Source organism: Xiphophorus hellerii, chromosome 12 (assembly GCF_003331165.1).
Source record: "Xiphophorus hellerii strain 12219 chromosome 12, Xiphophorus_hellerii-4.1, whole genome shotgun sequence".
Lineage (NCBI taxonomy): Eukaryota > Metazoa > Chordata > Actinopteri > Cyprinodontiformes > Poeciliidae > Xiphophorus > Xiphophorus hellerii.
In genome coordinates, this window is record NC_045683.1 from 33,753,070 (window position 1) to 33,767,834 (window position 14,765).

The 14,765-nt window shown below is 38.1% G+C and overlaps 1 protein-coding gene across 1 annotated transcript in view; it reads left to right on the forward strand.

Moving 5' to 3' along the window:
• Positions 1–1,056: 1,056 nt before the first annotated feature.
• LOC116729469 (3-hydroxy-3-methylglutaryl-coenzyme A reductase) overlaps positions 1,057–14,765 on the forward strand; it is a 47,487-nt gene continuing 33,778 nt past the window's right edge. Inside the window, exons 1-10 of the mRNA XM_032578056.1 lie at positions 1,057–1,187; positions 1,679–1,855; positions 9,583–9,694; positions 9,796–9,883; positions 9,956–10,040; positions 10,121–10,226; positions 11,579–11,685; positions 11,778–11,894; positions 11,980–12,140; positions 14,499–14,728. Coding sequence (XP_032433947.1) covers positions 1,691–1,855; positions 9,583–9,694; positions 9,796–9,883; positions 9,956–10,040; positions 10,121–10,226; positions 11,579–11,685; positions 11,778–11,894; positions 11,980–12,140; positions 14,499–14,728 — 1,171 coding nt within the window. The 5' untranslated portion in view covers positions 1,057–1,187; positions 1,679–1,690. The remainder of the gene's footprint in view (positions 1,188–1,678; positions 1,856–9,582; positions 9,695–9,795; positions 9,884–9,955; positions 10,041–10,120; positions 10,227–11,578; positions 11,686–11,777; positions 11,895–11,979; positions 12,141–14,498; positions 14,729–14,765) is intronic.

Sequence of the window (14,765 nt, forward strand, 5' to 3'; positions counted from 1 at the left end):
ATGTCCAAGACTGAGTAACTTAAATCTAATTTTCTCTGCACTCATTTATAGATTAACATATTTGGATGTGCTTGCTTATTATTTATTATTTATATTCAGTCATATTGAATTACTTGCATCACTTAAAAAATATATATATATAATTTATTTATTTTTTTATGGGAGGGGTGGCAACCCTAAACACCGACATTATTTACCTTCTGTCTTTCAGTCATTTTGAAAAGCTTTTCTTTGTCCCTCCAACATCTTTATTCCTCTCCCTCTTGCTTTCTGTTTTGTGCCCCGGAGAGCTTTTTTTTCTTCTGCCACGCCATCTTACCCGTATACAGTATCGTGTCAAGTGAACTATGTATGAAGATTCAAATTTAAAAGAAAAAAAAACACGCCTGAGCTCGTTCTTGCCCATGCGACCTGTGTGTGAGGGGAACGCGACAAGACGGGAGATGAAGGAGCGCCTCATCTGTGCTGTTCCTCTGTTATTGATCATTTCATACATGCAAAACAGCTGTTAAATACATAAAATTTCAACTAGAAAAAAATGTCCCCCACATCGTTTTGGCGCCCCCTCTAGTGCAGCGCCCCTATGCGTTGCATACAGTGCATACCCACTTTTTGCGCCACTATCCAAGTACACCTCGCTGCAGCAAACACGGAGTGCAATGGTCCCATTTCCAAATATGGTATTGGTCTGCCATGTGGTCTGTCCCCGCCTCCTACTGTTTGCTGCAACGAGGTCCTTTCCCCTTAAAGTAAATTTTCTTCTCTTCTCTGTTTTAAGTAGCAGAACTCATCCACATAACTTCAAGTTATTGTTTTTTAAACAGTTTCTTTAGCTCTCAAAACTTATAGAATTGTTCCAAACAGAACATCGTAGTATATACGGACCAGTATAGCAATTTTCCGTTAAAAGTACCCTGCTCCGTTCTTTAAAGTCTTGTTCCGTATGTCAAAGCAGTGGCGAGATCAGTCGTCTTTCATATGGCCATGCCCTGTTACCCCTGTTTCCTAGGAAACCAAGGCGTGGTTAACGCGCTCCTGAAACAGGTGACTAATATGATTGGCTAAAGTGTCGGATGATGTAGTAGCGTATCATCGTTCCATCGTTGTTGACTCCTCGTCCGAAAGCTGCTGAAGCTCTGCTGTACAGGCTCAGCAGGTGAGAGCAGTCCACCGCAGCAGGACCTAAGGTAAGAACCTCATTTCTTACCGTTTACTTCTAATTCCAATGTCAGTCATCATTCTGCCACAATACAAAAACTGCTGGCTCGCGCGAACACTGCATTAACTGCTGTTAATGAGATAAGCTGAAGGCATGAAGTTAGTGGCTACAGTGTACAGTCAATCTCTTCCGTTACATCTTCATATTTAACAGCAGTATTTTATTAAAATTACTCATATTGCATACACGTAATTTTTATATATATTTTAAAAATAGCAAAAAAAAGTTGCAAAACCTTTTCATAAAATTGGCATCATAATGCATTTTCTTTAAAAAATTTAACCGATTTCTATGCTGAAAAGAACGCATCGGCAGGGATATTATTTTTTTAATTTATTTATATGGAGAAGTTGGATGAGAGCAAAATAGTCATTCTAATTAATTATGTACACTTTCTCTTTTCATCCTACAACATATTTGCAAATTTTCATCTCAATATTTTCCTGTTTTATTTCTTAGCTTTGTTGCACCATGCTAAGTCCTCTGTTTCGCGCCCACGGCCTCCTGGTGGCCTCACACCCATGGGAGGTGATTGTTGGCACAATCACCCTCACCATCTGCATGTTGTCCATGAACATGTTCACTGGCAACGATCAGATCTGCGGCTGGAATCTGGACTGCCCCAAAACAGAAGAGGTAACACAACCAACAATCCTTTCAAATGTGCTCACAAGGGCTGGGTAATATGTCTCAAATAAGTTGTCACCACAGTGTCATGCCATTAATATTATATTAATATCAATAAATTTCTATTTTGAAAACAAATTTTGTTGGCTGTAACTTTTCAAGTGTCTAAAATTCATACAACGCATGCCAACAAAAAAATCAAGCTGTTTGAGCAAGTGGCCCTGCAGCAGATGGTCACACATGTCACAGGTGAAAATGTCCAAAATGCTAAGTTTCAAGGAGAGAGTTAGATATACAGTATATGGCAGATGACTGAGAGAAGAAAATCTGAATTTATTAACTTTGCAATATTAACAGTACCATCATCATTGCATGACTCCCTAACAATGCAGCCCTTGTTCTCATGTTATATTTAAGAACTGTAAAAGCTAGGAAGAATAAGGATACTTTACGGTATCTATGAATAATATTCTCCTCTTGTTGCTTTTACAAGTCAATCATGATCATTAAGATTAGTTTTTTTTTTCAAAGAAAAGTAATTTTAAAAAACTGTTTAGAGTCAATGTGAAATTGATTTCTACAAAATACTGACAATTAAATGAAAATATTTAACATAAAATAGGTGATTCCAAAACCCCCTTCAAGTCAGTATTGAATGGGGTTTTCAATACTGACTTCTATACTGTATTGAAGTCAATGTATTGACAATACTGAGTGTAGAATAGAATAGAATAGAAGTACTTTATTCATCCCAGCAGGGAAATTACTTCGCAGTTACAGCATAGAGACAAGACACAATAACAACTACCACTGAGTAGTAGTTGTAGATAAAATAAAAAATAAAATATAAAATGCTATAAATTGTAAAATATAAAATGCTGTTAATATAAAAAGCAACTTAAGAGCAGTCCTTGCAAAGATTCAAAAAATGCAGATATGTATATGTAAATATATGTACATCAACTATTGTCAATGTACATTGACAGTGACAGTTCGTCAATGTACCTTTGACTGCAATCGCAGCAGGGAGTCTGACTGGATCGGTCTCAACTAGACTGCACATCTGGACTCTGCAATTTTCCTCCATTATTTTTTTTAGCAAAACTGTTCCATGTTGCATGGGAATTGGCTCCTTTTGAAGTCTAATCACAATACTCTATCAGACTAAGTTCTGGACTATGACTGGGCCACTTCAGAACGTCTGGTTTGCTGTCTTCAAATCATTTCTGTGAAGCTTTAGCTGGATGTTCCAGGTCGTTGTCTTGAAAACAAACATGCAGTGTTGTATAAAATACTGAAATCTCAGAGTCAAGTAAAAGTATAGGTACCTCTCCAAAATATGACTTTGGTAAAAGTCCAAGTCACTGACTGAAATGTTACTTGAGTTAAAGTCTTAAAGTATCTGAAACTTCTTGTACTTAAGTATGGAAATTGCTGTAAAAATGGATGTACTCAAGTAATGTAATGAAAAGTACAAGTAAAAAGTAAAACAAGGCAAATGCAGTTTGAATGACATTTTTTATATTTTGGTAAACTTGTCAAATACACTTAAAATAATGTACACAACCAAGTGCAGGCAAAATTAAACCTGCTAATAGATATACCTGCAGGCATCATTTAGTTAAGAAAATTAGGTGCTTTACCTATAGCACAAGGTTAACTTAACCTGCTTTACAACTGAACCAGCTTCTTAGTATACCCTCCAGGACAGAAAATACAAAGTTTTTGTAAGCCTTAAGTTTTCCCTTCAAGTAAGGTCAGTGCTGAAAATGAGAAAAATAAATAGTACAGAAAATGCGGCCAACATGAAGAAAAAGAGCTGTTACGATTACTCTACTTCACAAATCAGTGAATCAGTCAATCCTACAGTCAGTAGGTGGTGCACACAACTGGTCATTATGCAAAAGAAAAAAAGAATTGGGAGGGAAATGCAGCTTATTGGCATCTGTAAACCTGGTTTTGAACTTGCATGCCTTTCCTATATTCGTTAAATTTAGTCTAAATTGCTATCGCTATGGCTTCTGTCCCCCCTTAAACAGAGGAGTCTAGGTAGCCTGCTACAGTCAACATTAGGCCTAAGCTAAATACACCACGTGTGGAACTGAAACAATGCCAAACAAAGTTCATTTATGGTCAACGTTTCACAATACAGTAGTGCCTAGTGACCAAGCTATAGTTACTGACACAGGAGGATTATAACCATTTCATAAGAAGTTACCTCGATGTGTTTCTTCAAGTTGGACGGGGAGTTTTTGTAAGATAGAATTTCCACATCTTCGGGCAGGAATAACATACACTGCATGCGGTACGACAAATCTTTAACACCCACGAAAGAGTATATTGTGTTTAAATAAGGCCATGGGCTCTCATCACCAGCTGGTGGTTCCCCTGGAGCCGTGTCCGACGTAGTTGCAGTCGTTGTGGTCTCCGTCTCCTCCTCCATGTGGCTGCTGCTGATTGCGAGACTTGCTTTGTGTTTAATGGGAGAAGCGAAACAGGTGTATCCTATTGGTGGTGATGAACAAGCCCAGGCAAGTAGGCTACCGACTTTGTTCGGTAGCCTACTTGCTAATCAGTAGGTGGGGTCAAAACACTTGCGTTTCTCTCTCTCGCTTTTTTGTAACGAGTAACTAAACCACACATTGAAAATGTATCGGAGTAAAAGTACGCAATTAAGTTCGGAAATATAGTGAAGTAAAAGTGAAAGTTATCAAAAATTTTCATACTCGAGGAAAGTATGAAGTACTCCAAAATATACTTAAGTAAAGTAGTGAAGTGTTTTTACTTCGTTACTATACAACACTGCAAACATGCTTCAAAGCCATAGTTTTCTTGGAGTTGGAAACAAGTTAACCTCCAGAATTTGCCTATGTTTTGCTGCATTCATCTTACCTTTTATCTTCACAAGCCTTCCAGGGCTTGCTGCCAAGAAGCATCCCCACAACATGATGCTGCCACCACAGTTCGTCAATGTCAATCTCAATTTTATTTAAAAAGCATTTTAAAAACAGATATTAACTACACCAAAGTGCTGTACAGTATTCATAAAACTCAGACAAAACACATAAGAATAAAACACAAATTAAAACAGACAAGGCAAGTAAATTACCATGTCAGGTCTTATGGAAAAGCTAAAGAATAAAAATAAGTTTTAAGGAGTGATTTAAAGTGTTCCAGACTGTGGGCAGATCTAATGTTAAAAGGCAAGTTGTTCCACAGATTAGGAGCAGTGCCCGGTCTCCTCTTCTTTTCAGTCTGGTTCTGGGAATATGTAAGAGAAATGTATCATTTGATCAACGGGTTCTAGAAATGGAATGGTTATGAAGAAGGTCTTAAAGATAAGCTGGGGCTAAGCCATGTAAAGCGTTAAAAACCAATAAAAGAATTTTAAAATCAATCCGATAAACTGGCAGCCAATGAAGAGAAGCCAATACTGGTGTTATGTGCTCTCATTTCCAGGTTCCAGTTAAGAGTCTAGCTGCGGAATTTTGAATCATTTTTAGATGCTGTAAAAAAGATGTTAGAACTTGGAGGGGTTTTGTTTTTGGTTTTGCTTTTCATTTTATTTATCATTATGTTTTAGTTCATTTTAGTTTAGTCCTTCATGGTCATTTTAGTTTTATAATTTTGATGTAAATTATTTTGGTTAGTATTGTCTTGTTTCTTGTTTCAGTTCCCTTGTAGTGTTTCTAGTTATGTTTATTTCTTAGTTATTTTGTCACTCTAGGTTCAGTTATTCATATATGTCCGACTCTATGTATACCTTCCTTTAGTGGTCCTAGTTAGATTATTTCTTTATTACTTCTAGTTGTTCCTTATTTCAGCTCCTTTGCAGTGTGTCTAGTTTTCTTATCTAGCTACCTTAGGTTTAGTTCTGCTATGTCTGCATCCATGCCCATCTTCCTTTAGTAATCCTAGTTAGGTTATTTCTTAAGTCCTTCTAGCTTTCCCCCATAGTGTTTCTAGTTTTCTTATCTTGTCACTTTAGGTTTAGTTAGTCTTTTTGTCTGAATCTTTCTCAATCTTCCTTTAGTAACCCTGGTTAGGTTATTTCTTTGTTTGGTCCTTATAGTTACTCTAGCTCTATGTTCCTTAGTTCTTATTATTGTTAGATCAGCCTTCTTTCTTTTATGGGTTTGTTTTTCTCTTCTAGTTTATCAGGTTTTCTTTAGTCATAGTGTTTCTTTAGTATTAGAAGTATTTTCAGCTCCCTGTCGTTTCCTCCCTTTTGTATTCCCCAGAATATCTTTTTAGCTTCCCTGTGCCACCTTCTCCCCGCCCCCCAGCTAGTTCCTGTGCCAACTACTCACACCTGCAATCAGTTATCTCATCTAGCTAGGTCCATTGTTCCTTTTGCTACCTCCCAGTATTTAAGCTCCTCTGTCTCAGTCACAACTTGCCAGTCAGTCTTGTCTCTACCCTTGCTACCTTACTGGTATTTTATGTTATTCCCTTGTGTCTCCAGTGTGCTTTGTGTTTGGATTGTCTTGTACCCTGGACTTTGGATTTTTTGTAAGTTGATTTCTTCATTAAATATCCCCAATATCCACAAACACCTTTTCACAGGGCAATAAGGATGATGATGGCGCACATAGAAATTTAATTGCAAGTTTGTGTAAGATAGGGTAATGTCTTTTTGTTTCCCAGTATTGTAGTGGATCCTGTGATCTTGTTCTGTTCGCCTCAGAGATGCATATTTATACCTCAATAATGGCAGTGGGGTTGACGTTTGAATCGGCCTTGTTCTTTTCGACTTCCATGTTCACCTGCTGCCACAGGTCGTCATTGGAGAAAAAATAAAATGCATCTGTGTAACTAATTCATTGTAATTACATGGAGTGATTTGCAAGAACATTAAAATACAAATAAACACAATTAACAATCATGACAAATCTGAACCGGGAGCAGATTGTTGAGTTGAAGGTCCAGTTCAATCGCCTGCTTTCTGGAAACACCAGGGTTTTATCACGGAGTGTTAACCGGTTCATCCCCCTCATGCCGGGCATGATGATTCCTCAGCATTGTGGAAGTGCTCCGGTTACAGACAACACCTGGGAGCAAATCCAACATTTCATCTACAATATAAATAAAAGTTAATCCATATAAATTAATTCAAATATTCTATAGAAAGGAATTGAAATAATCAGAAAGAAAAATGATCAAAAGTGGAAATGAGAACAGAATAATCATTTACCTTATTCTCTGTGATAAGATGAAAATGATCCTACACAGAGGAAAACTTCCTCTTCCTTGGTTGATCCATGCCACTATTCAAATATGAACCAAAAACCAACGCAAGGCAAAGAACATATTCTCCATCCAATAAAACCCACAAACGTGTCGACACAGTTTCTCCCTCATAAATACAATTTGGCGCGTTCACATCCAAACGACACAGGAAGTGGTTTTCCTTAAAGTGATACGCGCACATACCTAACAGGACACATCCTGGATTTATTTGGATTCATGACAACAGGATTTCTGCTGTTTGGAGTTGGCTGATACCTGGCATATCGACAAATTTGTGATGCATTTTGCTAACTAGGGAACACTCAGACTAACATGCTGTGGGACAGAGGTGCAAATGGATGTGATCGCAAGCCAGCTGTGAACCCTAGAACTCACTAGAGGGATGGAATAAATCTTGGAGAAGTTGCTAGTTTCAGTCTGGTGAACGGCCACACTAATTTGGATGATTGAAATCCAAAGAGATGTACTGGAGAGACAGAAGGGCAGATTGAAATTTAAAATCCACCCGACCTAAAGCATATTGACTGTATTTGAACTGGTTCCCATGTGTCAGCCTTGGCTGGCTTTCTATCTCAAATCTCCTCAAAAATATGTAAACATGACGCTCCTTTCCCATCTCCTCTCCCCTCTGAAAACAATCTTCAAGGACTTGCTCTTAAATGATACCACCATATCAGAGACTCTGTGTGTGTAGACTTATTGAAAACACATTTCATTGCCACAGATATACTCCCTCACCTCACTGACTTTTGCTAGCTCATGTTTGAATGTCAATATCTGAATGTTGTTACATATGCCTACATATACGTTGTATTGTCTTGTTGCTGAAAATGTGCTATATAAATAAAATTACCTTTACATGTGCCAGGCTGGGCATTTTTTGCCTAGCCTGGCACATAGTTTAGTTTATTACCTTTAGAAATTGCGGAGTACTCATTACTTTAGACCAAGATTTAGATTTATGCTTTTTAGTTTGTTACTAAACTGTGGAGTACCGTATTTTCCGGATTATAGAGCGCACGTTACTATAAGCCGCAATTACAAATTTTTTGGAAAAAAACTGGAAACATACATACATAAGCTGCACTGGGCTGTAAGCCGCTGGTATCTCTGCCGCTCTCAGTTTTTCACAAGGACTAATAAATCTGCTTTTAAGGACGCAGCCCTCCCTCTCCAACGCCGAACCATGGATTGTTCACGCTGTGCTTACGTGCAGCGGCTCTATTTCCCTCTTGCACTGCCAGATCGATAGTCCTCAACTTAAAAGCGACATCTTTTTCTTCGTGTTGTTTCCTTGATGAGGGGGTATGAGTTTGAAAACATTTCTCCGTCGTGCCTGCTGCTAGCATGTGCTTGTTCTAAATGAAAAGTAGCCCTTTCTTCTTCTTCTGTTGCGTTTTATGGCAGTTTACACACTTTGCGCATTACCGCCATCAACTGGACGGAGATGTAACTTCAGAAATTAATTTTTACTATATCTTCAAAAAAAAAATTACTAAATTATATTCATACTTATACACTTACACACACATACATACTAAATCCTCTCAGCTAATTTTGTATCTTTTAAATATTTAATAAGTGCTTGAATTATGTCATGTGATCGATGCTTCCATAATAAATTATCCATAGTTACTAAACTCCCCATTACCCTTTCCAGTTCTTTCCTCTCTTTTATATATTTCCTACAATAAAAGTAGCCCTTTCTTCTTTGATGTCCAATTTTGACTTCCAATGATTCACTTCCTGCTAAAGAGCCCCCTGGTGGTTGAAGAAAAATCCACAGAAAAGCCGCACCGGGCTATAAGCCTCATGGTACAAAGCGTGGGGAAAAAAAGTAGCTTCTTATCGTCCAAAGAATACGGTATTTATTACTTTAGTTTAGACCAACATTTAAAACAGAAACCTATTTAGTTTATTATTTTTAGAAATTGTGGAGTAGTCATTACCTTAGAATCAACATTTAGCTTTGTACTTTTTATATCAGAGCAAGACCTAGAGAAACTCCTCTTAGTTCACAAATCCAAAACAGACTTAGAAAGTGCCATCAACTTAATAACCCAGAACAAGAATCAAACATGGATAACCAACATTTAGCTCTATATTGTTCAAATCTAGAACTCAGTCCAGAACAACTTGAACCAACATTTGGTTCAAACATTTGAACCTACTAATGGAATCAAACATGGAGAACTAACATTTAGTTTTCTCAGAGCAAGAATCCAGAGAAACCCCTACCAGCTTATAAATTATTTACTTCTTATTCTTATCAAACATGGTGAACCAATATGTGGTTTTATACTTTTGTCTTTTAATCTTTCTTTTGGTTTGTATTTTCTTCTAATTCATGTAAAGGACTTTGAACTGCCTTGTTGCTGAAAATGTGCTATATTAATAAACTTACCTTACCGTAAAAGCTGTTGAGAGTTTTGAACAGGTTTTGATAGTGTATTTTTTAATATTTTCTGTGACCTTGTTGCTTACAGGAAATTCTAAGCAGTGACATCATCATCCTGACCATCACTCGTTGTATAGCCATTGTCTACATATATTTTCAGTTCCAGAGCTTAAGACAACTGGGGTCCAAATACATTCTAGGTGAGATATTGTTTCCACACCAGCATATTTGCAGGATACCGGAAGCATGTAAAATGTAACAGTTTTCAACTGTAATTCTTTGTTTATGCATTTTCTTCCAGGAATTGCTGGTCTTTTTACCATTTTCTCCAGCTTCGTGTTCAGCACAGTTGTTATTCACTTTTTTGATAAGGAGCTCACTGGCCTCAAGTAAGATTGCCCTAAATCTATCATTTTATCAGCTTGTTGTGCATTAAGCTCTAACATGTCCTTGTTCTACAGCGAGGCGCTGCCCTTCTTCTTGCTTCTCATTGACCTTTCCAAGGCCTGCACCCTTGCCAGGTTTGCCTTAAGCTCCAATTCTCAGGTAAGACAAGACATTTTCTTTCAGCTTGTTGAAGCATTCTTTACAAAATTGCTATGCTTTTTCCCTCTATGCTTTTTCAGGATGAAGTGAGGGAAAACATTGGAACTGGAATGGCTGTACTCGGACCTACCTTCACTCTAGATGCTCTGGTGGAGTGCTTACTCATTGGAGTAGGAACCATGTCAGGTACTTCCTTCTGCTCTGATGTTGCAAAAAATGTAAAGTGAGTCAATACAACCGGTATCATTGAAAAGAGCAGAAAAGTGGCCTTTAAAGAGAGAAGTGCCTACCCAGATAGCAAAGTATGAGTGAATCAATGTTGAAATATGGTTAAGCAGAAATATTGAATCCACGTTGAGGCCTGATATTGAAAATTTACAGAATATTTATTCATGAATATTTTAATGTTTGTTGACATGTATAATCACACATTTACCTATCAAGCTGCAGCACAGACACAAAACAATGCAGTCATTTTTCAATAAAAGTAATATCACCAAACTTACTGCAAGAGGGCTCAGAGTAGAATTCAATACAGAAGCAGACTGCAAACAAGCCCACAGCAAAGGTGCTGTGTAGTTGGGACATACCACTGGTGTAAAAAGGGAGAAGTGGACCTGTCCAGTGCTTGTAGTGACTTGTAGATATTTTTATGTTAACACATTGCATACCAACAGGCCACAATAATTTTTACAGCCGAGTAAGAAAATGTACAGAAAGGAATCTCAACCCACTGTCCTCAACATATATTGCTTAATTTAAAGCATGGTAAACCCCTGCCCAGTAATAAAATTCTCCCACCCAGAGGTCAAAGAGGGGAAGAGGAAGGGAGGGGACAGGTAGGGTGCAACAAACAGCATACATTGATTTAACAGTGTGACTTGAGGACCAACCCTTGTCCTCAAGGTACTCTGACCTGCATATTTTCAACACATTCCATTCAGATGATAGCAATTCAGCAAAACCCTGTTAATCAGCCATCAATTGAAATTATGTGTGCTGAATTAGTGGAATGTTTTAAGCACCAGGGTGTTTTTCAACCCTGGTGTCTTAAAAGTCCAACATTCTTTCAATGCTAGAATAGATTACAAGTCTCTATACTGGGGCCTCTGTTTTAGGCTACATATTTATTTGCTGCTGCATGTCATCCAGGACTCTCTTGAAAACAAGACTTTTAATGTCAATGCAATTTTATCCTGCTTAAAAGTTAAATGAAAAAACCTTGATAAGAGCAGTAACAGCTTTATGTGGACAAATGAAACAGGAAGTGAAAAGTCCTGCTTCATTTGAAAAGAAAAAAGCACCTTTTTTTATTATATCTTGCAAATTTTATTAGAATACTCTAGATACTACCTTGATCTTGTAATATTTTCTAAAGCTTTAACTCAGCTACACATATAATACAGTATATGTCTTTATTGACAAAAAAGAAGTAATGAAAAAGTATGCTTTAAATACTTTGTGGATGTTTGTTTTTGCACTGTGGTTCCTTCTTATGTGAATTACAACTGCTGAAATGTTTCTCTTTTGTCTTTAAGGTGTGAAACAGTTGGAAATCATGTGTGGCTTTGGATGCATGTCTGTTTTAGCCAACTATTTTGTGTTTATGACTTTCTTCCCTGCCTGTGTCTCACTGGTCCTTGAGGTAAAACCCCCTTTTTGAGCTCCCATAGATAGCTGTACTAATGAAACTGTTTTTCGTCATGTTGATTTTTTTAATATATATATTTGCTCCAGTTGTCACGTGAGAGTCAGGAAGGTCACCCGATCTGGCAGCTAAGTGACTTCTCCAGAGTGATGGAGGAGGAGGACAACAAACCCAATCCTGTAACCCAGAGAGTCAAAATGATCATGGTAATGTATTGCATGCAAAGAAAATCCTCTCTATGTATTTATTTTGTAAGGGTGTGTGCATCATTGCTGGTTCCTCTATGTGCAGTCTCTTGGACTGGTGATGGTTCATGCCCACAGCCGATGGATTTCCAAACCATTGTCCTCAAATACAACAGGGAGTAATGCACAACTTGGCATGGAGCTGGATCAGTTATCTCCTAGAAAAATCGAGCCAGAAATGCCACTGTGGCACTTCTACCTGAGCAGGTAGGGCTCATCTAAGCACTTTTCTTTAAATAATTGTTTTTGTGTTTGGCAGTGTGTGCAGAAAGCATGACATACATTTGCTTTCACTCTCACCCATTACCAGGGTCTCTTTTGTCCAAGGACTTGCACAACTTGCAGTGTGAATAAGTCCTTGTTCGCGCTGGTCAAGTGTCCAGGCCAGACTTTTTGGAATAAAAGTTAACACTCAGAACTGACCCGTATATGATTTTTTGGAGTTAGATTTGAGCCACTTCCATACATAGTCCTGAATCCGACTTGTTTCCAGTCTTTTTGGATGTAATTCCATTTGGAATAATCAAAGCAGCTTTGATGTGACTTTGATACCACTTTCCATTGATATTTCTCATAACTGTGCACTGGTGGGAGGTGTTAGTATTCAGGAAGATGAACAATACAATCCAAAACATTTTAGGCCCACCTGTAAAGACGCTGCTGCAGTAATCAATACAACTAAAGATAAACACATGGATGAGTTTCTCTAATGCTGAGACATTAGTCCTCTATTCCTGGAAATGTTCTTCAGGTGATAGAAATGGTTGTACCACTGTATATCTGTTTGTAGCCATTTTTACATGTCTGAGGTGCTAATGTAAATGCTGAGTTAGAAGGGTGTGGCCAGCAGCAGCTCTCTGGCATAACTGTATCATAGCCCAGCGTATTCTTTAAAGAGCTCAAAACAGGCAGAACTCATTGGGTGAAATCTCAATATTGGAGAATGATTTTGTCTATTAAATGTAATGAACATGTTTTGTATAACCCACAGACATATCCTAGCTTGTTCAAGGAGTCATAATAGTGAACCTTTAAATATACTGAATGTTTTGAGTTATTGTTGCAGAATATCTCCAATTCACCAAATAATTAAGTTTGTTAAATAAATATTTAGGCCTGTCGCGATAAACGACAAATCAATTAATCGTATGATAAATTAAAACTATCGACGTCATTTTAATTATCGGCATTATCGTCTCTTCCGGCCTTTTTCTCTTTTCTGTTAATGACACCGAATGAAAAAAGGCTCAACTCCAGTGCTCTCCACTGACTCCTCTAACCCTAACCCTAACCCTCCTCATTTCCTTAGTGTAAAGCCCAGCGCACACTATCTTATCCTGCACGATCTTAGAGCTGTCCACCGATTGTCGGCTCATTTTCAAAACCTGAGAGACCACACATGAGCCGACAGAAATCCTAGGTATAACGGTTCGATTCTGCCGTGTGGTGTCCAACAATGGGCACAAAATAATGGCTACAAGTCCAGTGAACTAATTTTAAAACCAGGCATTAATCAATGCTTTACTACAATCTACCTGCAATGCATGTGGCTAGTGTCAGCGTAAAGTCCTGACTGAATGAAAATCATTAGAACCTATTTATGTCACGTTAACGAAGAACAGCTGAAAAGTTACCGGGTTTATCAACTGCGGTAGTAATTTCGCTCCAACTCCTCCCCTTGTCATTTCTATATTCTTTGCATGTTGAATAAACATTAATGTTGTTTCCACATATCATCTCCAATGTCCGCTGGACTTCGGGTTGCATCGTGTCAGCTGTTTGGGATTCCCCGACGTAATTTCCCCTCAGAAAGCGCGGAGGAGAATCCACGCTTTCTGATTGGCTACCTGTCACATTCACCAGGCTGTATTCTCGCTCCCAGTCGGGGAAAACCCCTGATTTAGATCGGAGCGGCAACGACGATCTACCATAACACACCACACAATCTTAGAAAGACCAACGTTCTAAGATTGTCATAAGGGGAAAAATAGGAGCAAAAATTCATGTAGTGTGAACTATTGCATCAGGTAGTCGATGTGCCCATCTTCTCTATTTAAATCTAATTATTACTGAAGGGCAACATAATATACAGACTTCATAATCTGCACTCTTTTAGTTGAATGCAGTATTTATTTCCACTTTGGCTTTATGTTGTTTAGTTTTTTTTTTTCAAGTGAGTTTTTTGTTAATGGAGACTGAGAATCCATTTTATTTTTGTTTTTGGTTGTTTTGTTTATTTTGTTTATCAGTTCCAGTGTTTAGTGTTCCTTTGAAAATAAAGTGTATCTAACTTTGGCAAGAAATCACATGCATTATTATGTCATTTCCATTAAATCAGTGTAAAAAGGTCTTCAAACAATATTATCGTTTATCGCAATAATTTTTGAGACAATTAATCGTTCAGCAAAATTTGCTATTGTGACAGGCCTATAAATATTATTTTGACCATCACTCAGTCTGTATCTTGAGAATTACGTTGTGACCAAAGCAAAACAAAATGAACAGCCAGAAGAATACCAGCCTGCAGTCAGTCTGAACCTGACTGCCTGTTTGTCTTGTTTACAGAATGATAACCATGGACATAGAGCAAGCGATCTGTCTGGCCTTAGCTCTGCTGCTGACTGTCAAGTACATCTTCTTTGAGCAAGTGGAGATGGAGTCTACACTGTCTCTTAGGAACCCCATCACCATGGCTGCGCCCAGCCCAAACCAGCAATACAACAAGACCTGCTGCATGAGGGAGCCTTCTGCACCCAGATTTGCAGCACCTGCAGCCCCCTGCAGGGAGGAGAGAGGTGTGTCTGCCCTCACTGACGATCATGGAACAGATAA